At 39.3% G+C, this 19498-nt stretch overlaps 3 protein-coding genes across 5 annotated transcripts; 2 read left to right on the top strand and 1 right to left on the bottom strand.

Annotated features, from left to right (window-relative positions):
- The first annotated feature begins 791 nt into the window (after window positions 1-791).
- Window positions 792-4739, top strand: LOC112553662. Of its 2 annotated transcripts, XM_025221020.1 has the most exons (4): window positions 792-1257; window positions 2061-2222; window positions 3445-3545; window positions 3982-4739. In XM_025221020.1, exons 1-3 carry the CDS (start codon window positions 1114-1116, stop codon window positions 3496-3498), a joined length of 360 nt encoding a protein of 119 aa, XP_025076805.1. In that variant the 5' UTR covers window positions 792-1113; the 3' UTR covers window positions 3499-3545; window positions 3982-4739. The 2 variants fall into 2 exon arrangements, with proteins under 2 accessions (XP_025076805.1, XP_025076804.1); XM_025221019.1 differs by lacking the exon at window positions 3982-4739 and having other exon boundaries at window positions 794-1257; window positions 3445-3767.
- LOC112553660 (cAMP-regulated phosphoprotein 19-like) lies at window positions 4573-10159 on the bottom strand. Of its 2 annotated transcripts, none has more exons than XM_025221017.1 (3): window positions 9999-10159; window positions 7339-7455; window positions 4573-6769 (listed from the first exon to the last, which is right to left on the bottom strand). In XM_025221017.1, the coding sequence occupies exons 1-3, from the start codon at window positions 10155-10157 to the stop codon at window positions 6581-6583; spliced, it is 465 nt and encodes a 154-aa protein (XP_025076802.1). In that variant the 5' UTR covers window positions 10158-10159; the 3' UTR covers window positions 4573-6580. The 2 variants fall into 2 exon arrangements, with proteins under 2 accessions (XP_025076802.1, XP_025076803.1); XM_025221018.1 differs by having other exon boundaries at window positions 10023-10158.
- A 28-nt stretch (window positions 10160-10187) lies between these two features.
- Window positions 10188-18945, top strand: LOC112553659 (GPI ethanolamine phosphate transferase 3-like). Its single transcript, XM_025221016.1, is given in 7 exon segments — window positions 10188-10604; window positions 10607-11099; window positions 12598-12757; window positions 12920-13062; window positions 14355-15025; window positions 17215-17609; window positions 18253-18945. Coding segments are annotated over 7 exon segments (2331 nt in total). The 5' UTR covers window positions 10188-10339; the 3' UTR covers window positions 18457-18945.
- The last annotated feature ends 553 nt before the right edge of the window (window positions 18946-19498 follow it).

Genomic DNA, 19498 nt, shown 5'->3' with positions numbered 1-19498 from the left:
TGGTGTCGACATTGATATTGTGACTTTATCTAAGTATGTGTCACAATGCTCCGTAGCAGTGACAATAAGAATTTAAAGATATATTTTGATTGCTTAATTTGAATATAATAATGTGCGAACTTCTCACACTTATTTACTGTCAAGTGATGAAATTTAAAAAAGGTTACTAGGAACACTTCTCAAAGTCGTTGGCGTCTGCAGATCAGTTATTTTCTCTCTGATACATAGCTTGTCGTGAGAACTGCAGCAAGAGCCTGTTTGTCGATATTTTCTCACTTGTGTAAAAGAGGCGTAATACGTGCTTTACAAAAGCACAACAACGTAAACAGGCGTAGACTAACGAACATACATATATACCTATAAACATCGGCCACATTACCTTAAGGTAAGAATGAATTAAAGTATACGTGTCGCCTGTTGAGGTGATGACCATTGTGCCGTATGTTGCCCTCGTATCACGTACGACGTACGTGTCACCTGTTGAGGAGAACAATATAGCAACAATCACATCAACAACGAGCGATAAGGGATGGTGACGTGTACATAGCAACAATCACATCAACAACGAGCGATGAGGGATGGTGACGTGTACATAGCAACAATCACATCAACAACGAGCGATGAGGGATGGTGACGTGTACATAGCAACAATCACATCAACAACGAGCGATGAGGGATGGTGACGTGTACATAGCAACAATCGCATCAACCATGGACGTGCATTGATGGACTGCTGTCTGTAAACCGAGACTTACTCTTGGCCTCTTGCGAAGTCGGTATCACTGTTTGTCTCGGCGAGCCATAACGAAGAATGTGAATAAACCGGAAGCGATGTCGTCTAATGCCACGCTTTTTTAGTAAACTGGGGAAAAAAATCGTCTGCCAGCAGTCCAGGGATAATAGTTCGTGCATCAACAATGAGTGATGAGGGTTGGTTACGAGAACAAGCAACAACCGCCTGTGACACACGCACACCTTCAGCCAATGAAATTTAGCGTTTTATAGGCTGTAGGATCATTTCTGTTGCGTGGGACGCTCAATGGCTGCCGATAAGGAAAGGTGTTTTTAAGTATTCACAGAGAATTACGGATTATATGTCTTTGCCCCTGTAACATGGAGTCCAAAAGGAAAGAACCCGAACCGAACCTGTCAAATGTTGACGAGCTGCTACTGCAGCTAGAATCGACAGATCTCACGGAAGAAGAATCAGATGAGCTTTTGAGAGAAGCTTACAGAGTTAACAGAAAACTGAAGAAGGTTAATCTGGCTAAAACATATCATCTCTTTCGAAAATGTTCGTCTTTTTTGTGTCAGCCATATATATGTATAGCCTCTGCCACAAATCAGTGTCAGAGATGTACATTTCGCCGATGTTATACTAAATAAAGTTTATTTGTTACTTATCATGGTTTACTCGGAGTTATTAATACATTTTTATCCAAGTTCCACAGTTGCATGACTTTGTTTAGGAAATATATGCATAGTGTTCTGATTACTCATTGGTTTTTTATTACCACTATGCAAACTCTAGTTTAATTGTTCATAGAAGCAAAAACGTTCTGCACATGTGTTTTTTGTTGTTGTTGTTTTGTGCAGCCATTAACACTTGTGTGAAAAATTTAATTTTCTCTAAATTTAAGTACCATTCACATTATCATTCATGCATGCTCCAAGCATTCTTCTTCCTTGCAGGAAGGTGCACTTTTGGTTTTATCTATCATAATCAAGTTCACATTATTTCTTATGTCTGCAACAATTTTTTTATGGATGTTAATGAAGTGTGCATATGTGAACTTAGACTGACCAAATGTGTATGAGAAAGATGACCTCCTCCAAAGTGGATTAAAGGCTGCTGTTTATACATGTGCCGTTATATGTTAAAAAGTAAATGTTCCTTTGTCTGCGATCATAAGACCCTGACAAGTCTCATTAACCTTACTAAAGTGAATAAGCAAATGCAGGTGGCACCTACACACTGTCTTGAAACACTTGCTTACAGATGTTTTCGTAAGAGCAATTTTATCAAATCTATGATGTATCATATTTTGATTTTGTAATAGATACTCCAGCACCAAGAAGAAAATATTAGATGTGAGACTAACAACTCCATTGCCAGCAGAAAGGCATCAGGGAGGTCACAGTCAGCAAAGCTACCACCAATAAGCAAAAGTGAGGCTGGATTTATGCATGTCTTCATTGAGAAATCTGCAGCTGATCAACAAGTGAGTAAAACTGTTGTGTGTATAGCACTGTCAGCTCTTAATAGTGCGTGTGTGTGTGTGTGAGAGAGAGAGTCAGACCAAGATCCCAGCACAAACAAAATGATCTGTATTAATGCAAGGGACATCATAAAGATTTGCTAGATCAGTGATGCCCAACCTTTTTCGGCCTGCGGGCCATACACATTTCCGACACGCGTGTCACGGGCCGCTTCACCGCACAAATCCAAAAAAGAAAAAAAATAGAGCAGATACCATTTTTATTAGAAACAAGTTGTTCTTACCATTAATTATGTAGTAATTAGTGGGATATTTGAAGTTGTTTTCCCGAAACCAACTTCTGAATGTCTGGCTGCATCGTAGAGACACCAAGTCGGAGCACTGAATCGAAATGTTCGTCCATCGAAAAAAAGATTGAGAGATGCCCCTACGTAGGGATAAATACTTCTTCTTCCCATTTGTTCGGTTTTTTTTAGGTCTTTTTTTATTACTAACATGCTGATTTCCTGCACTGTGGGCAGAAGTTTCGCGGGCCGGATGGCACCACGTCGAGGGCCGGATATGGCCCGCGGGCCGTAGGTTGGGCATCCCTGTGCTAGATTATGTTCTTGTACAGAGATATTACATGCAAAGCAAAGTGAGATAAAAAAAAAATGAGTAAGGTACCAGTTAGCATAAGTTTCATGTATAGCAGACAATTTTACTGCTGTTGCATATGTTGGTTCTAGAATCTCTTGCCAGTGATATAAAATTTCAGAAATTGGTTTCCCATCTGTGAATATCTGCTGGAGTTAATTGTCACTTAGAAAACCATGCATCCAGTTTATCACAAGGGGCTAAACACTGACCCTAACATTGAAAAACAGAAGTATTACTTCTACAGCTAGTAATAGTAATATAATAAAAGTTTGAGTTTTTTTTAGTGCACATCACCACTGTGAAGGTGATTTCAGTACATTTCACATTGAAACTGAGGCAAAAGCATAGTTAGGGCTATTTTAGGTTGATGTAATCTACCAAACAGAGTAATCTGTAGTTAATTGAAATTGAGGACTTGTTGTAGAGTAAAGCATGTAGAATAAGCAGTTTGTAGTTAGATGCCTATAATAAATTACAAACACAAACAGAAAGGTATCATGCCAAAGGACATTTTTGAAATCAGTGTAAAAGTGAAGTTTAGTTGAAAATAAAATAATTGTTATGCTTGTTTGTTGATGTGTTTAAGAGTAAAACTACTGGAGCCCATTCAGGGAAGATGAAGGCAGAAGTCAACTGCTAGAATGACCAGCTTCACAATTTAATCGTTTTATTGTCATAATCTACATAGTAAGTTTCACTATCTCATGCAGGATCTTGCAGATATTTTTATTATAAAAGTGTGTTTAGACAATCTTTAAAACACAAATGCGTCACTGTTGAATGGCTGCAAGTTAAATAATGATGTGTTCACTGTAGCAGTATTGGTGACTGGAAAACTATAAGAAAATAGATTAAAAAAAGTTACAATTTTGTCTCCAGATACAGTAAACTTTAATCTTTGTAACTGTATATGTCTGATCTAGTCACTTCTTTCACTGAATGAACATGAACATGACCATTTGTATTCAAAATATTTTTTGGGGGTGGGTGGGTTAAAAAATTATTTATCTTATCTGTTTTTCTTTTTAATCTCTTTTCAGTTAAGTCTATTATTTATGCTTAGAAAACCACATTACTCAATGGTTGACCAAGAAACTTAGTGTAATTGATGTACATGTTCCAGGATATTTTTTTGTGCCAGCTTGTCACAGACAAGTGATACAGTGCACTGCTTTCAGGTAAAAGTTGTGAGTGCTTGGTACCTGAGTCAACATGTTTTGGCCACAAACAGGTCTGGCCACACATGCAAAAGTCAGATTGTGTAAAAGAGTAAGTGTTCATGTTATTTTTGTTCAAAAGTATACTATGTTGAAGAAGGGGAGTTGGCTCTATTCCAGTCACCTGGCAAGTTTTGCACTCCAAGTTGAGCCACAAGTTTCACAAAGCTGAATTATTTGAGGAAAGTGGAAAACTGTACCTTTCCTGAAAGGTGTAGTGAATATAACCTTTTTCATGTTTTCTAATTATTTGTAAACAACTTTTTTATATCGTAATTTATTTCACTGGAACAGGTCTTTTTTTTCCTTTTTAAAAGGCAGCTTTTAATTTCATATACCCTTGTTTTATAAATGCAGTCTAGTTTATAGTCAGGATGAGATGAAGAGCCAGATCAACAGACTTTGTCATTAAACCATCTCGGAGATAGGACAACCATCTCAGAGACAGGATGACTTGTTTGACAGTGTATAAGCATACAGGTACACAAAGAGCACTATTTACAGAGAAAACATTTATTTCAGGACATTTCATCTTTATATTCATACAGTACAGTTCCTAGAAGGCTGGTGGCCCATATCTTGACAAATATCGGCAAATAATGCAATGCCTGTCCATTTGTTTAGTGTACACCATGCAGTGACCAATAAATGGCTGCCACTGTCATTTCATGAAGGAATTTGAACTATTTCTTGGGTAATAGCAAAATCTTACTGTGATTATACTTAATAAATTAGCCATCATGCAGGATTTATCTATCAGAAAAATACCAAATTCTCTCTGCTGACTTGTCTAAGAACTAATTCATACTTCATGCTTTTACATGCTACTTACACTTAACAGATTATAATACCAAAACACATTTCTTGGCAGTAACACATCATTACCATGTGAAAATGTTTGCACGTTACTGATGAGAAAACATAATTCATTTCATGCTGAAAATAAATGACTAAATGATAACAAGACTGCTGTCCATAAGCAACCCGAAACAATTCTTCAAACTAAAAGAAAAGGAAAAAAAACAGAAACACTGGCTACTGCATAAACAAAGTGGACATGTTACTTTAACCCTCAATTGTCATGGCTGATAAGTCTAAACAAAACGTGGATTAATAAATGACTAATATGCCAACCACAATCCCTTATTTCATTAACAGGTAAACCAATGGTGATACTGGCATCAAATAGTATAAAAAGATCTATTTTTCATGATGTAGTACTACAAGCATGTATGCTACGTGATAAACAGAAAATGTGAAATAGTCTCTCTAATGGTCATTTCTGATTTGTTCTTGTATACTTAATAAACCTTCATCAATGTTTCAATAACACCAAAGGATATCAAGAGTGAAAGTGGGGAAATGGAGGTGACACCAATGACAGTCTACTTCAACTTGCATGTTTATAGTCATTACTCTTATATTTGCAAAGCTAGGAAGAGCTTGTCAAATAAGTTCTACCAAAGTGTTATGACATGCAAAAATTAAAAAATGCAACGATAGTCAGGTGTTCAGCAAAGTTGGATAAGGACTGTCGCAGAATTTGGTGGGTTTTTTTTTTAAATAACCAGAAGCCCAATAGGATTGATAACAGCACGGTGGTTGATCAAGAGAGATTTTTATGGAATTAACAGCACAATCTGAAGAAAGATTAAGAATTTGATGAGATATTTACTATAGTGTTGCAAACTCTGGCTTCAGTCTGCTTTCCTTGACTAAAAACACAAGTCCAAGTCATCTAGCCAAATCTATTGATTATATCTGAAGATCTAGTCAGCAGACAACTCCATTCCTGTCTCTATACTTTCTGGTTTGTGAAAACAAAAAATCCCTAATCAAACACACAACAGATGTAATAATGCAGACATCATACATCGGAGCATATCAATTTGAAAATATCAACAGTCTGCAAACAGGCAAAAACTCTTGTTGACTCTTACACTTATAAACATTGTGTCTAGGATATACAAGCAACCATGACCACTCTAACAAAAATACTAAAATATACCTTTAAAGTAATGCAAAAACTCATGATTCAATAAGTCCAAGGCAATGACAGTACCTAGGTAGTGAACACATTCAGCCCATTATCTGCCAACGTGTGGTCCAAACTTAAGTACCCCTCTTTCAGGTATGGAGTGATGCACACAATGACCTAAGGTTTCCAGGGTTTTTAAGTTTGCCAAATGATGCACAGTGCACACAAGTGCTGATGCTAGGCATCTTTCTCCTGACAAGTCCTCCAACTATATCATGGGGTTGGAGGAGATGTGCACAAAACAAGGGAGTGAGTAACAAATGCACAACACAATTTGATGACTTTTCATGACTTTTGTGTAACTTTCCCAATACTGAGAACCATTAAAACAAGTGAAACAGAAAATAAAGTACTTTAGTAAAGGGTCATCTTTTCCACTGACAACAAAGTTCAGCCCTGCTAACGGAGTATTGGGTGCAACAAGGAGGAAGGGTTTTGTTGAGAATTGAGGCAGGTGGTGAGGAAAGTCACGAGAGAGCGCCAGAGGCAAGTTTGCTCTGTACAATTGAAGGCTTTCGGGGAGGAAGATCCTCTGGTGTGGGTATGCCCTCCCCAATGGATTCTTGCAAGAGTATCTTTTCCTGGGGTGGCAGAGGCTTCTTGGGGTTGTTCATAGCTGCCTTGGCCATGTTATAGTCACCAGAGTCAAAGTACTTCTGCACAAGAAAAAAAAAAAAAAGGAAATCACAAACCTGGTAAGCAGCTCTGATGTACATAGCACCCTGACAAAGACTAAGTGCAGTCCTTTCAAGTCTGTTTTATGCAGAAGGGACAACTTGTATATATAGACATTTGTGCCAGCAACAGCACATTTACAAAAAGGTCATTTGAGCAACCCTGACAAAACTCTGGGTGAAACCTCTGGCAAAACTTCTGCTGCACTCTTTCTATCTGTTCGCAGACCTATTTCTGTGCGAAAGATAATGAAATTGTCAGCCACAGCCGTTAGTATTTGTAAATATTCCTCAACATATGCTTCCCACAAGCAATTCTGGAGATCAGTAAAATGGCTCTGGCTGAGGGGCCAGGGATGTCTAAACAAACCAGCATGGCATCTCGGCCACTTGTTTCCCGCAACATTTTTACTGTTACAGCAAATGTGGGCAATCTGCAGTCAGTTAAGGTGCCAATGCTTACAATGATATGAAACCCTCAACTGTTGATACTGTGCTGGTACTGAATATAGCTCATAACATCACACAGTCACTGCACCCTCAACACTCACCCCTTTCTGAATAAGACGCTTGTGAAGAATAGCTGGACCACCACCCCTCAAGTTAGGGTATTTGGCTTTTAACTTTTCCTCTTCCTTTTGTTCTAGAGTCTTTTTCTCTTGGATGACCTAAGTGTTAAGAGAGAAACATAGAGACATCACAGTCACAATGTTTTACATACAAGCCTAGGCTGTGTTCCTCAAAAGCCAACTGTTTTAAAGTTTCTCATAAAGATATGGATACCAAAGATAAACACTATTTTGAAAAGAATAAACTCCTGACTACTTCACATTTTTCTTTTCTACTTTTCACAATGTGGAAGTCCATGATGCATATGGTAAACAAAATAATTTAATAACTCCCCCCCATTCCAGAAGAAGCACCAGACACAAGCCTAAAACAAATAAATAACAAATTCTGCTCTCCAGTTAACTAGATGTAGCTAGCAAACATTCTTCATCATCTGACCCCCTTTTTTTTTTTGTTGTTGTTGTAAAATGCAAGGAGTCTGTTAAAACTGTTAGGGTTTTTACTCCGCCCTCTAATACCCTGACAAAAAATATTGGAGGTCTTATAAGAAGTAGAAAAATCATAATTTGTTAATATTCCTTGACCTTTATCACCAATGTTTTTATGTACATAAAAATATGTAACTGGTGTTTGATAACACGTTGAAGTACATGTATCTCCTTTTATGTTTGTTTCATTACAAAAAAATTGCATATAAGACCTCCCACCTAAACTCTTGTACATTTTCAAATTTTCTTTATGCACTTAGGAGCTCTCTTGTATGATTCATGCACATTTCTGAGCAACAGAAAACCATGCAAAATACTTTAAAGTGTGCAGTAGTTTTGTTTTAAGCAGCAGGATTATGTTATTTTCTTGGTTCTTCAATGTAGGGAAAATCTTGCGGATCATACCAAGAACAAAAAAAAATCATGAAAGTACTTTGACACAGTATAGCGTACTGATTTTAGACAATCAAAATCAAAAATCAAATCAAAACAGACTTTATTGTCTGCCCAGTTACATACCCATACAGACATTTAACAAACAGTTAGGAGTAAAAGTGAGGAGTAAACACCAGCCAAAATTTGTTCATATGAAATTACGTTAATATAAATTGTTAATTTATCTTCTGATATCACTGACAGAAGTGGTTGATGCCAGAGCTTTAAGTGCATGTTAATGGGGCACCCTCAGAAAACTGAGACTACTTCCATGACAACAGAATGATAAGAAAACAATGAAAATAAGAATTCTGATGCTTTAAATAGTTATCTACTTGGATCTGGGGAATGAGTTCAATCATGACATTTGAAAGCATATAGAACTGGGATTAGCCTTTCCCAGCACCATTCTACAAATTTCTCTCTACTTGTGCCACCACAAACAATATTCTACAAATTTTTCTCTACTCACAGTCACATCATCATAAACAGTATTCTATAGATTTCTCTCTATTCATACCAGTACAAACAGTATTCTATAGATTTATCAACTCATATCACTACAAACAGTATTTTATAGATTTTTCTCTACTCATACAAACAGTCTGAGCTGTCTGTCTGCTACAAATCAACACACACTAGTCTGTACCTCTGGTTTGTTAGTCATCAACCTCCAACATTAATTTGCAAGACTAACAAGCTGAACATGTCAGGTAAACTCTACCACAGCAAGTGCCATGATTGTGAGCAGGCTTATGTGAGGAGAACAGAGAAAACTGAAACCAGGACTAAAAGAATGTTTAGGGGGGGAGGCCAAAATAGTGGGTGTCTGCTTCCCAGATAATCTCATTATCTTGGTCCACCAGGCTTGGTGGTTCCACAGAAGTGTGAAGGAAGCTACTTACATTATAGTTGCAAAACCATCCCTCAAAAGAGATCGAGGGCAACACTAAATGCTGGCAGTCTACAACATTGTTTTTGAGGCAGATGCCTCCACTTCATCTCAGAGAGGACACTGAACTCGCTTCTTGCTGAAGGAGTGTGAATACATGGTGATGGTTGGTTGTGTGTTTTACACTGGGCCAGCAGCTAAGGCCATATCACAGAGAATACATGGCAAGACCTCCAGTGAGTTCTTCTTCTTTCTTCAGTATAATGGTCTGGTTTTCCTTCTACATGTATCTCACATCGGACTTTTATTTGATGTGCCCGACAATAGCCCTTAATAAGTCAAATCCTTTTATAAAATCTAAATAACTCTGTAATATATTTTTACAGACCCTTATAATGTAAGGTTACATCATTTATAATCTGACATCTAAATCACACAAGTCCTCTTCTAAATAAATGTATTGCCAGGTATTTTTCTGACGTAAACATTCTAATTCTTTCTACTTAGTTTTCCTGTCAGCTCGTACCATGTAGTATTGTAGTATGTAGCAACAACTAACAAACCGTTCAACTCTGACAACAAACGTCAAGCTTGAGAACTTCTTAACACAACTGTATGATGCAAACTCAATGCATGTTTTTGACCACAGAACACTAACGAACTCGAAACACAATTTGTTTTCTTGTACTTATGTCGACTGTTTGTAAACTAAAGGATGTATGTGATGTCGGTATTGTGTCAACATGTGTTGAGTGTACATGACTGAGGAAGGTGCATGACTATTTACGCATGAATCAGTTTTATGTATCTTCACTACGCAACGTACTTCTTTTTTTGTATCATCACTTGCCAGTTGACTGCTGTCGTCGGTGGTGAGGGCTGGTGAGAGGGCTGAAGTGTCTAGAGATGCCATGTCCAGTGTCAGTGTCGACCTCGCAGGACCAAACACCGTCTGTGGCGGCAAGATGGCGGCACGTGACGTCATGACAAGCCGACCAATCACCAGCGCCCTGGTCAGCCAACATGGCGGCGCCCACAGCTCAACAACAATCATTTGTCTCTAACCTCGTTCTGCTTACATTTCGTTGCTTTCTGTCAGCAACACTTTACACAATACTTTTTGCTCATAATCTGCGTTCCGAGACGAGTTAATATTTCTATAGCACGATGAAATCAGGATATTTCAGACTTGGAATGGTTCTATTTTGTCTGTCGACATTCGTGATGGGGTTATTCATTTTTACAAAAGGATTTTTGCTTACGCGGACAGTCATACTACAAAATAGCTCATGCGCGGTTGATTTTGCAACGCGCGACGATCACATTCTTGCTTTCAATGGTTGCTGGATGCATGCTCGATTTAAACGAGCGGTGATTATTATCGTTGATGCTTTAAAATATGATTTCTTGGCGTATGATTCATCTTACACTGGTGATGTGTACCTTACAAAAATAAATTTCGTACTGTGCGTTCTTTGGTAAATCGTCAGCCATATAACGCACGCTTGTACAAGTTCATTGCAGACCCTCCTACCACGACTCTGCAGCGCCTCAAGGGCTTGACTACGGGAAGCCTACCAACGTTCGTTGATGCTGGCTCAAACTTTGCCAGTTCGGAAATAGTGGAAGACAACATTATTGATCAATTGGTCCGGCTGAATAAAAAGATAACATTCATGGGTGATGATACATGGGAAAGACTTTTCCCTGGTAGGTTTAAGAAATCCTATTCTTTTCCATCCTTCAATGTCAAAGATTTGAACACAGTTGATGATGGCATATTAAAGTTGTTGCCATCAGAACTTCAGGAGATGGACTGGGATGTAATTATTGCACATTTTTTGGGAGTTGACCACTGCGGGCATCGCTTTGGACCGAATCATCCAGCCATGGCAGAGAAACTGACTCAGATGGACCAGATGATCAGGTGCAGTATGCGGTCACAGTAAAATGGCCTTGACCCCCACTATCAGTATAAATGTACATTCTTTTCATGATAAATGTTTGTCATAGAAAAAGCTACATGTTAAGGAACAAGAAAAGAACACAAAAATCATCCCATAAAGCAGTGGTTCTCAAAGTGTGGTCCACGGGCATAGGTCAGGTGGTCTGCAGCTGACAGTCATCACATGTCAGCAAAGTGATGTTTAAAGTGATGCATTCCTCGCATTAACATTTTAATTACAAATAACGAGGCAGTTTTGTGTCAACTTATTGCTATACTACTGTCACAAAAGGACATTTAGTTTTGAATTAAAATGAAACAAATGCGGCAATTTAAATTTGAAATTCATAGTACAGAGTGATCTTTAGGCCTTGGTGGTCCGCCATATTTTTTACTTAAGTAAAGTGGTCCTAGGTCCAAAATACTTTGAGAACCACTGCCATAAAGGATCACTGATCACTTTAACCAAAACTCACATTGCTTCAGCCATGTCAGCCTCACCTGAGTCAGATCGACGCCTGTTTGTTGTTTATTTTTTGTTACTCCTCGAGGAGCATAGGGCCAAAACAACACCTTGCCAGTGGACCCAGTTTTGGGCAGCCTCCCTCAATGGGGCCTATGTGGCTTCAACGTCCTTTGCCTCGCTCTCTGCTGTTCTTTTCCAACAGATCGACCCCTTCTTCTTTTCTTCTTCCTATTTCCCCCAACTGGAGCATAGGGCCGCAACCAAGATCGACCCCTGCCATGACCAAATCATCCGACTGAAGGCCACATCGTCTCAACACCAAAAGTCAATTCAACCTCTGCCTGGAAGCAGAATGAATAAACTGTTACCAGAACAACCACATATGGTCACTGGATTTTTAGTTATTGTGTTGCAAAACAATGCAGCTCTTTTCCCTTCCGTATCTGCTATCTACCCACCATTAAATCCTTTAAATGTGCATGAAAAACACATCTGTTCCATAAGCATTACTTGTTCCACCAATTAACGTAAATGTCAATAGGTGTTATAATAGTCAATTGACTAGTTCACCTGCTTGTCTTCCTCTATGGATTTACGACACTATCCTTACTGTTCCACAATTCCTTTTTGTGTCTTATGTCTTTTATTACTTCTCACCATAGTTGTTTCTCCTTCTGTCCTTTGCACTCTGTCCATATTTCTAACTTTCCTTATGTGCTAAAAGCTCCTTCGTAAGCATATTTATGTGCTATGTAAATCACGCTTGTTATTATAATGTGTGGGACTATTCTGTGTGTAACACACCTTGGAAAACAGACAAAATTTAATTAGGTTTTCTGAGGGAATCTTGTATTTTCATTTATAAAGCACTGAAAAATGATGCAAGGATAAAAATACAAAATGGTATTAAAATATTTAAAGAAATAACTAGAGAACACAAGAATTTGTCTTTGATAAAAAATTAGTAATGCTAAATATTGTCAAAAGGTATTTTTTCAACATTTTGATTGACAGAAATGTGACAAGGCAGCTGAGTGAGGACACAGTACTGTTTGTTCTTGGTGACCACGGGATGACTGTCACTGGTGATCATGGAGGGGATAGTGAGGATGAACTGACTGCTGGGCTCTTCATCTATAGCCCAGCAAAAATAACTTCGTCACAGCCAGTGCAGGTAAAGGTGAACAGCATAATTGGATGTTCTCATTTTAAACAAAGATTTGTTAATTTGAAAGTTTTTATGCTTAATTTCTTAGGTGATGTTTTTGAAACTTCTTGACGCATTATCTTTTAGAAATACATGTGTTGTCAATACTTTTCAATACTTGCATTGCAGGGTGTGATTACGCATCAGACAGACTTTGTACCTACGCTGTCGCTCCTTATTGGCATTCCCATACCTTTCTCAAGCTTGGGCTCCCTAATTACAGACCTTTTCAATCACTGCCCATGGTGGGAAACCAAAGATAATCCTGTCAGGCAGGTATGCTGGAGAAACTTTGATTAGATTCCGGTCAGTAATGAAGGTTTATTTTGTGACAGTAATATTATAGAGATAACTGATGTGTTTAATTTTATTTGAAATAAGTCTTTGTAAATCTCCTTGACAAGTATTTGAAATTACTGTGCAATGTATATGTTGATGCGCTTAAAATGCTGACATGAGCACAAAATTTTTCTCCAGTAGCTAGTAGGTAGAATCCTCAATCAATGGTAAAAAGAATATTTTCATAGTGTTTCACGATTATTGTTTTTCCCATTGATTGAGGGTTGTACATTCCAGACATGGTAATCTTAAAGTTTGCTGCCTTTACAATCCACAATCTACTGACTGACTTAGTGATATTCAGAATGTATGGATTTTTATTTTTACTAGGTGTTTCATACAGTAAAAGCTTTACATCTGACTGCCCAGCAGATGTTCGTTACATCTCTGAATATGCTGGTGTTTCATCTGATTTGCCTGAGAGCACATTTCATTCTGTCACTGTTCTGCTCAAAAAGGCTGATAATGAGCTTCAGGCACTAATGACAAGTGTTGCATCAGGAGACCCAACCAAAGATGTGCTAAGCAGGCTGCAACATCTGCAGATGCAGTACCAAACATATCTGACTCAAGTGCGCCAAATGTGCCAAGATGTGTGGGCCAGATTTGACATGACATCGATGCTAGTTGGCATTCTGACAATGACCATTGCTGCACTGGCTGAGCTTGCTTTCTTGATGCATTGGACAAAAGATACAGACCAAACTCCCCACTTCCTATACCTAGTAATAGTGGGTTTGGCAGTGCATGTGGTTTACTATATGCTGCACACCCTGTTGCTGATGCAGACAGTACTGCCTCTGCTAAGCTTGGCCCTGGTTTTGACATTGCTGCTGTGTCTTAGCATCACACTGGGCAAAAAGATTATTGAAGTTTCCAGACAACTTACATGGAGTGACAGAACTGATAATTTTGTGGCCATGACTATTTTGTGCCTGTGCTGTCTAATATACTTTTCAAATAGCTTTGTAGTTTATGAAGATGTGACCCAGCACTTCCTGGCTCAGTCTCTCTTGTGGTATATTGCATTTAGAACTATGCTTGGTTTCATCAAAACCAGTGATCCAAATGCTAAAAGGCCTCTTACAAAGATTGTCAAAAAAGGCAAAACCTCATCGCTTGTTGACATTTTGGAAATCCTCACCCAGCCAGCAGCAGCAATGTTCTTTGTCACCTGTGCATGTTCGGTGCTGCTGCGGCTTACAGCATTTTTTCGTTCTTGCAGAGAGGAGCAGTGGGCATGCAAGCCATCTGTTCTGCAAGTTCTGCCATCATCAACAGGTGAAGCCACTCGGTATAAAAACCAGCGATACTTTTTTAGTGCAGGTTGTTTGCTGGCAACTCTTTGGTTTATTCGGAAGTGGATGCTACATTATGGCAATTTAAATGGAGACAGGGTTAATGTGCTAGGCATGAAGTTTATAATGCCTCTGGGAGGTGTGTGCTGTGCTCTGTACTGGGCAGTGCAAGCTCTGCCTCAGAAAGAACTGGATGCTTTGGCAGGCTGGCAGCAATGCCTAATGGCTCAACTAGTTTATGCTTGTGTCATCCTTCACATGATTATGGTGTTAGCTCAACCTGTGTTTGTGTATATCTGGCACCCATCTCCTGCAAACACCATATCTCCTCCCAGCTCAAGAGGAATTTCGTTCACCATCCCATTTGTATATAGACACCTGCGAGAAAACTGGAATAATAGAGATGAGGAAGACAGAACGGCAGCTGCCTATGGACTTGGCTCAGTATACAGTTGCAGTGTTTGGGCACTGGCTGCAAGCGTCTTTCTGCTGCTTGTGCTTCTGCTGGGTGAAGAAGCTTCACCAGGCCTCTGCTTGGCGGTGATCATCATGTTCTTCTTCCTGGAGCTCACATCCGCCTATGGGACTAGTAACAAAGGTATCATTGTAAAATATTTATGGCTAAGTCTTTTCTCATTTTCCAATTGTTTTCTCCCCTTTGCTGCAAACACATTTATGTGGTGGCTTTAGTTTTATGTGATTTTTGTAAACCTACTTCTATGTAACTTAGATAAGTGTGTTAATTTTCTTTTAAAAAAAGTAATTCTTTTAATATATATGTCATGGATGTGGCTGTCACCAGAGCAACACACACAACACGTCCTCGCGCATTCTTTCACACAATAGATAAAGATCTGCCCATGGGCTGCTCATTGCTTTACTGACAGAGGTCTAGTTTGTTGCTTATCACACTAGCCTTCCTAATCCACTGGTCAACACAAATAATAATAGTTTTACACAGCAACAAGTTATCACATTTATATCTTCACTGAATCATAAGTCATAAATCATAATCATAACTGCAGTTAACCATCCTGATTTTGCATGAACTCTATGCATGTAAAACTCAAATCAACTATTTGACACAGCCAGCAAGAAAACACGGTCAAGTGGCTAGAATACTCAGGTTGCAAATCAAACCACGCTAGCACATACAAGACTCAGGGTGCACAGCACTGCTACTAAATACCAATGTCCCACTCTACCAGTTCGTTTCTCAAAGTTTCTCAGTCTTCTTAAACAGTTAAAACATTTTCTCACCCTGATAATTCAGCTAATGAGTAGGAAAGTCTTACTGTTCACGCTACGTGGTTGACGATGGTGCCCAGTCACTTGGCACCTGCTCCGCTGTAGTCAGGTGTCTCCTGAACTTTCTCACACCGGCTCCCGCCTCCTCGCTCCCCGCACACAGCAGTAGAGTTGCTGAAGATAGGCCTTTACACCCGGCGCTCCAGTCGTTGTAGACCTCTCTGGCTGTTTGGGATGATGGTGGAGTTCCTCTACTCAACCACTATCCATCTAGTTGCGCTGCTCCAGTCGTGCTGGTGTCGTCATCGTCGTTGCGCCGACTCCGGCTGTCAAACCTTGCCGTCTCGAACCCGGCACCTCACTCCCCGCTCACTGCAGTAGAATCTGGTCTCCGCATACAGTCGTAGAGTTTCTTGGAGACTCTGCAGCGTCTCCGGTCCCACTCGTTTCTTGAAGGCCGTGCCGAGTCTCCCCTCAGTAGTCCACGACAGACAATAGTGGCGTCACACCTCGCTCCAGCTAGCAACTTCCAAACAGCCTCTTTACTTTTACACCGTGGTCTGTGTTAATCCAAACCGCCGCCCCCCCCCCCTACCCGGCTTTCAACCGTCGTCTATGTATACTCCCCCTGTCACACTGCACTCGGGTGAGCACTTCATGCCTTGCATGTGAGGTCCAAAACTCACGTGGGATCCAGAATTCACGTGGCCCACAATTTTTTACATGGTAGAGGGGTAACACACAGGGCTGGCTATGCCACCCCCGTCCCCCTCCCTCTATCCCTTTACCGTCACAGTATAAAGCATTTCTAAAAGCCCGAATAGTTTTAAGGCTTTTTCTGAAGTTACCTATAAACAGATTTGAAAAAAGCCTTCAGACAGGATTCCAGGAAAACCCTATCACTCTCCCCACTCAACACCCTAAGGCAGCGGTTCTCAACCTGTGGGGCGCGCCCCCCGTTTGAGAACCGCGGCCCTAAGGTTTTCCATCTTTGACTAAATATTTGGAGTTTAGCCAGAGGGAGGAAGACAGTATAAACTGACAAAACTTTTGGGGATAGAGCCACAAAGATGAAGATAGTACAAAACCACAAAACTTTGAGGGTGGAACCAGTGGGATGAGACAGTGCAAAACCAAAATGCACCCTTCAGCAAACCATAGTGCTGAGTATCCAGCACAAATGGCCCTACTTATCAGTCTCATATTTTATGGATTGACCATCAGACCATGTAAATGTTAATGGAAAGAACAAAGAGGCTAGTGAGGCTGTCATAGAATGGCAAAAGCAGACAATTTCTCTTACATCCTGTTCTCTTCCCTTCTTATTTTATGTAAAGGGTAATCACCTAATGTCACTCTTTTCCCCAAATCAGGAATGTATTTTTGTTTCAATAGAGTCCATTAAATAAGAGTCCTCCATTCTATATGCCTAGTTCTGATGCCTTCAAGTGTCAACCAAATTTTTCATGTGATATTTGTTAGAATTAATGATAGCAGATTATCAGATGATTATAAACTCTGTCTGGTCGTATTTTGCAGGTGATAAACAGATACCAGTCTCCTTGCTGACAGTGGTTGGACATGGTGTGCTGTCATCTACATTTTTCTTTGCCACAGGGCATCAGGCCACCATTCCATCTATCCGCTTTGAATCTGCTTTCACTGGTTTCCACGGTGATTTTTCCAGCAACATTCTGCCAGCAGCTCTAATCACTCTCAATACATTTGCAGCACCACTTTTGTTTACAGTATTGTCTCCTCTGCTGCTGTTTTGGAAATATCTGGAGGGTCCCGTGAAGAGGTGGATTAGTGTCCCTCAAAGAACAAGTATTTCTAAGTGGAAGGGAGATTTTCACTTATATGATGATGGCCTGCTGCTAAGAAAAAATCTTTTCATCAGCTTATCTCGTATGCTCTTCTTCAGCTTTGCCAAGGTAGGTCCTGCTGCTGTTGTTTCAAAGGCTGAACTTTAACTTTACAGCTGTAAAAAAATTTATTTGACTCAAAAATGGGTGGTGAGGAGCACAAGTGGTGATAGCTACCGTCATGATTATGCTTTGCTAATTGCTTCCATCAGACCCTACAAGTACCTTATCACCTTTGAGATAAACCATTTTTTCCTGATATTGGGCAGAAGTTTGGCTTTAAAAGTTACATTTACAATCTTGAATCTTTTCATCATACAGCAGTTTATTATAAATCATAATAAATTTCCTCATAGTTATTTTTAAGTCACAGTTGAAATCATTGTTATCTGTGACAGGATTCAAATGGACATAAAATATTTTGTAAACTATCGCTTCATTTAAACTCTAAATTGATGTATAATTTGTAAGACATAGTTGGCTATATTTGCGGCCTTATGCTCCACTGGGGGTGATTAGGAACAAGAAGAAGAAATTGGCTACGTAACTATCAAAATTTGTGAAACACAGTGTGAATTCAAATCACAGGATATTTGGAACAGCTAGTTTCTTAATTTTTCTTTTCATTTTAGATTTTCTAGTTTTCTAGCCCTAATTCTTTGTTAACAAAATTGTGTTGTCTTTTGTTCAATGAATTTCATTGTTGCTACAGGTCTTGGCAGCAGCATGTGCTGCAGTTATCCACCGGCGCCATCTAATGGTATGGAAGATCTTTGCCCCACGGTTTATTTTTGAGGCAGCAGCCATGCTTGTGACAACTTTTGTGCTTATGCTTATGTATTTGTTTGTTCTTCATGTCGACCACAAGATTACGAGACTTGTCAAATCACTTGAAGACCAAGAGAGACAGCATTAAAAAGACTTTACGAGAATTGGTAGAGTCTTTAGGAAAATTTTTCAAAACAAGCATAGGGATGAGAGTTAATGCACCACCATCAGCAGCTGCCTCCACAGCTACCTGCCAGGAGGAATAAACTGCTGCAATCTAAATGCAAAATGTTCAAAAGTGCTTCCAGGCAACGCTGTACAGTTAATATCTATACTCATGTCAACATAAAAACTTCTGGAATCTTCTCTTGAAAAGCCTGTGTGTCAGTCAGCATTTGCAACATATTCTTACTCTGTTTATTGACATTTTACACAGAAATATTTGAATGAATAGCCAAGCTCATTTCTAAAACTATTAATGTATCTAATCAGAACAGGCAGTTATATATATATTTAATTATCATATTATTTTCTTACAAGAAATGTACATTTTGCATACATTTAATTATCATATTATTACTGAGATATGTAATTGGAGTCATTCATGCGGAAATAAACATACACTTAGACCACCTCAGGATCTCTTTGTTGCTTACAAAAAAATATCTTTCTATTACTTCAACATTTTAGCTGTGCCATGGACCAGCCTGTGTTGGATGGACAAAGCTGTATTACCATAGGTGAGTAGACAAGGTTAGGGCTGGCCTGTGTTGGATCCAAACTTGATGTAAGATGTCAAGTAAGAAGGAAAGAGCCATACTACTGTAGGTGGGTACACAAGGTTAAAGACAACCGTTCTCAAGTTCAGAGAGACCAGTGTTTTTATGAAGGGCATGAGAACAACTCTGCCTTGCTTTGCTTAACTTCATTTAATCTAGGTAATGCCTCTCTGAATTAATTTCCACTCTCACAAGATTTCTCACCAATCATATGCTGATGATAGGCAACTGTACTGCTCCACTCCCTGGGTGAGTCTTACTCCTCTACTAGCAGCATAGAAGTCTGTATTAATGAAGTCAAAAATTGGATGGTAACAAACTTAAACTCAATGAGAAACTGGAAGCCCTCCTATGCTCAAGAAGAAGAAATCCATCTTCACTCGTTTGTCCATCGAATCACATCAAGGGGTG

Source organism: Pomacea canaliculata, linkage group LG13 (genome assembly GCF_003073045.1).
Source record: "Pomacea canaliculata isolate SZHN2017 linkage group LG13, ASM307304v1, whole genome shotgun sequence".
In the NCBI taxonomy this organism is placed as follows: domain Eukaryota; kingdom Metazoa; phylum Mollusca; class Gastropoda; order Architaenioglossa; family Ampullariidae; genus Pomacea; species Pomacea canaliculata.
Note: the sequence above shows the minus strand (reverse complement) of the source record. Positions and strands in the feature narration are given on the sequence as shown.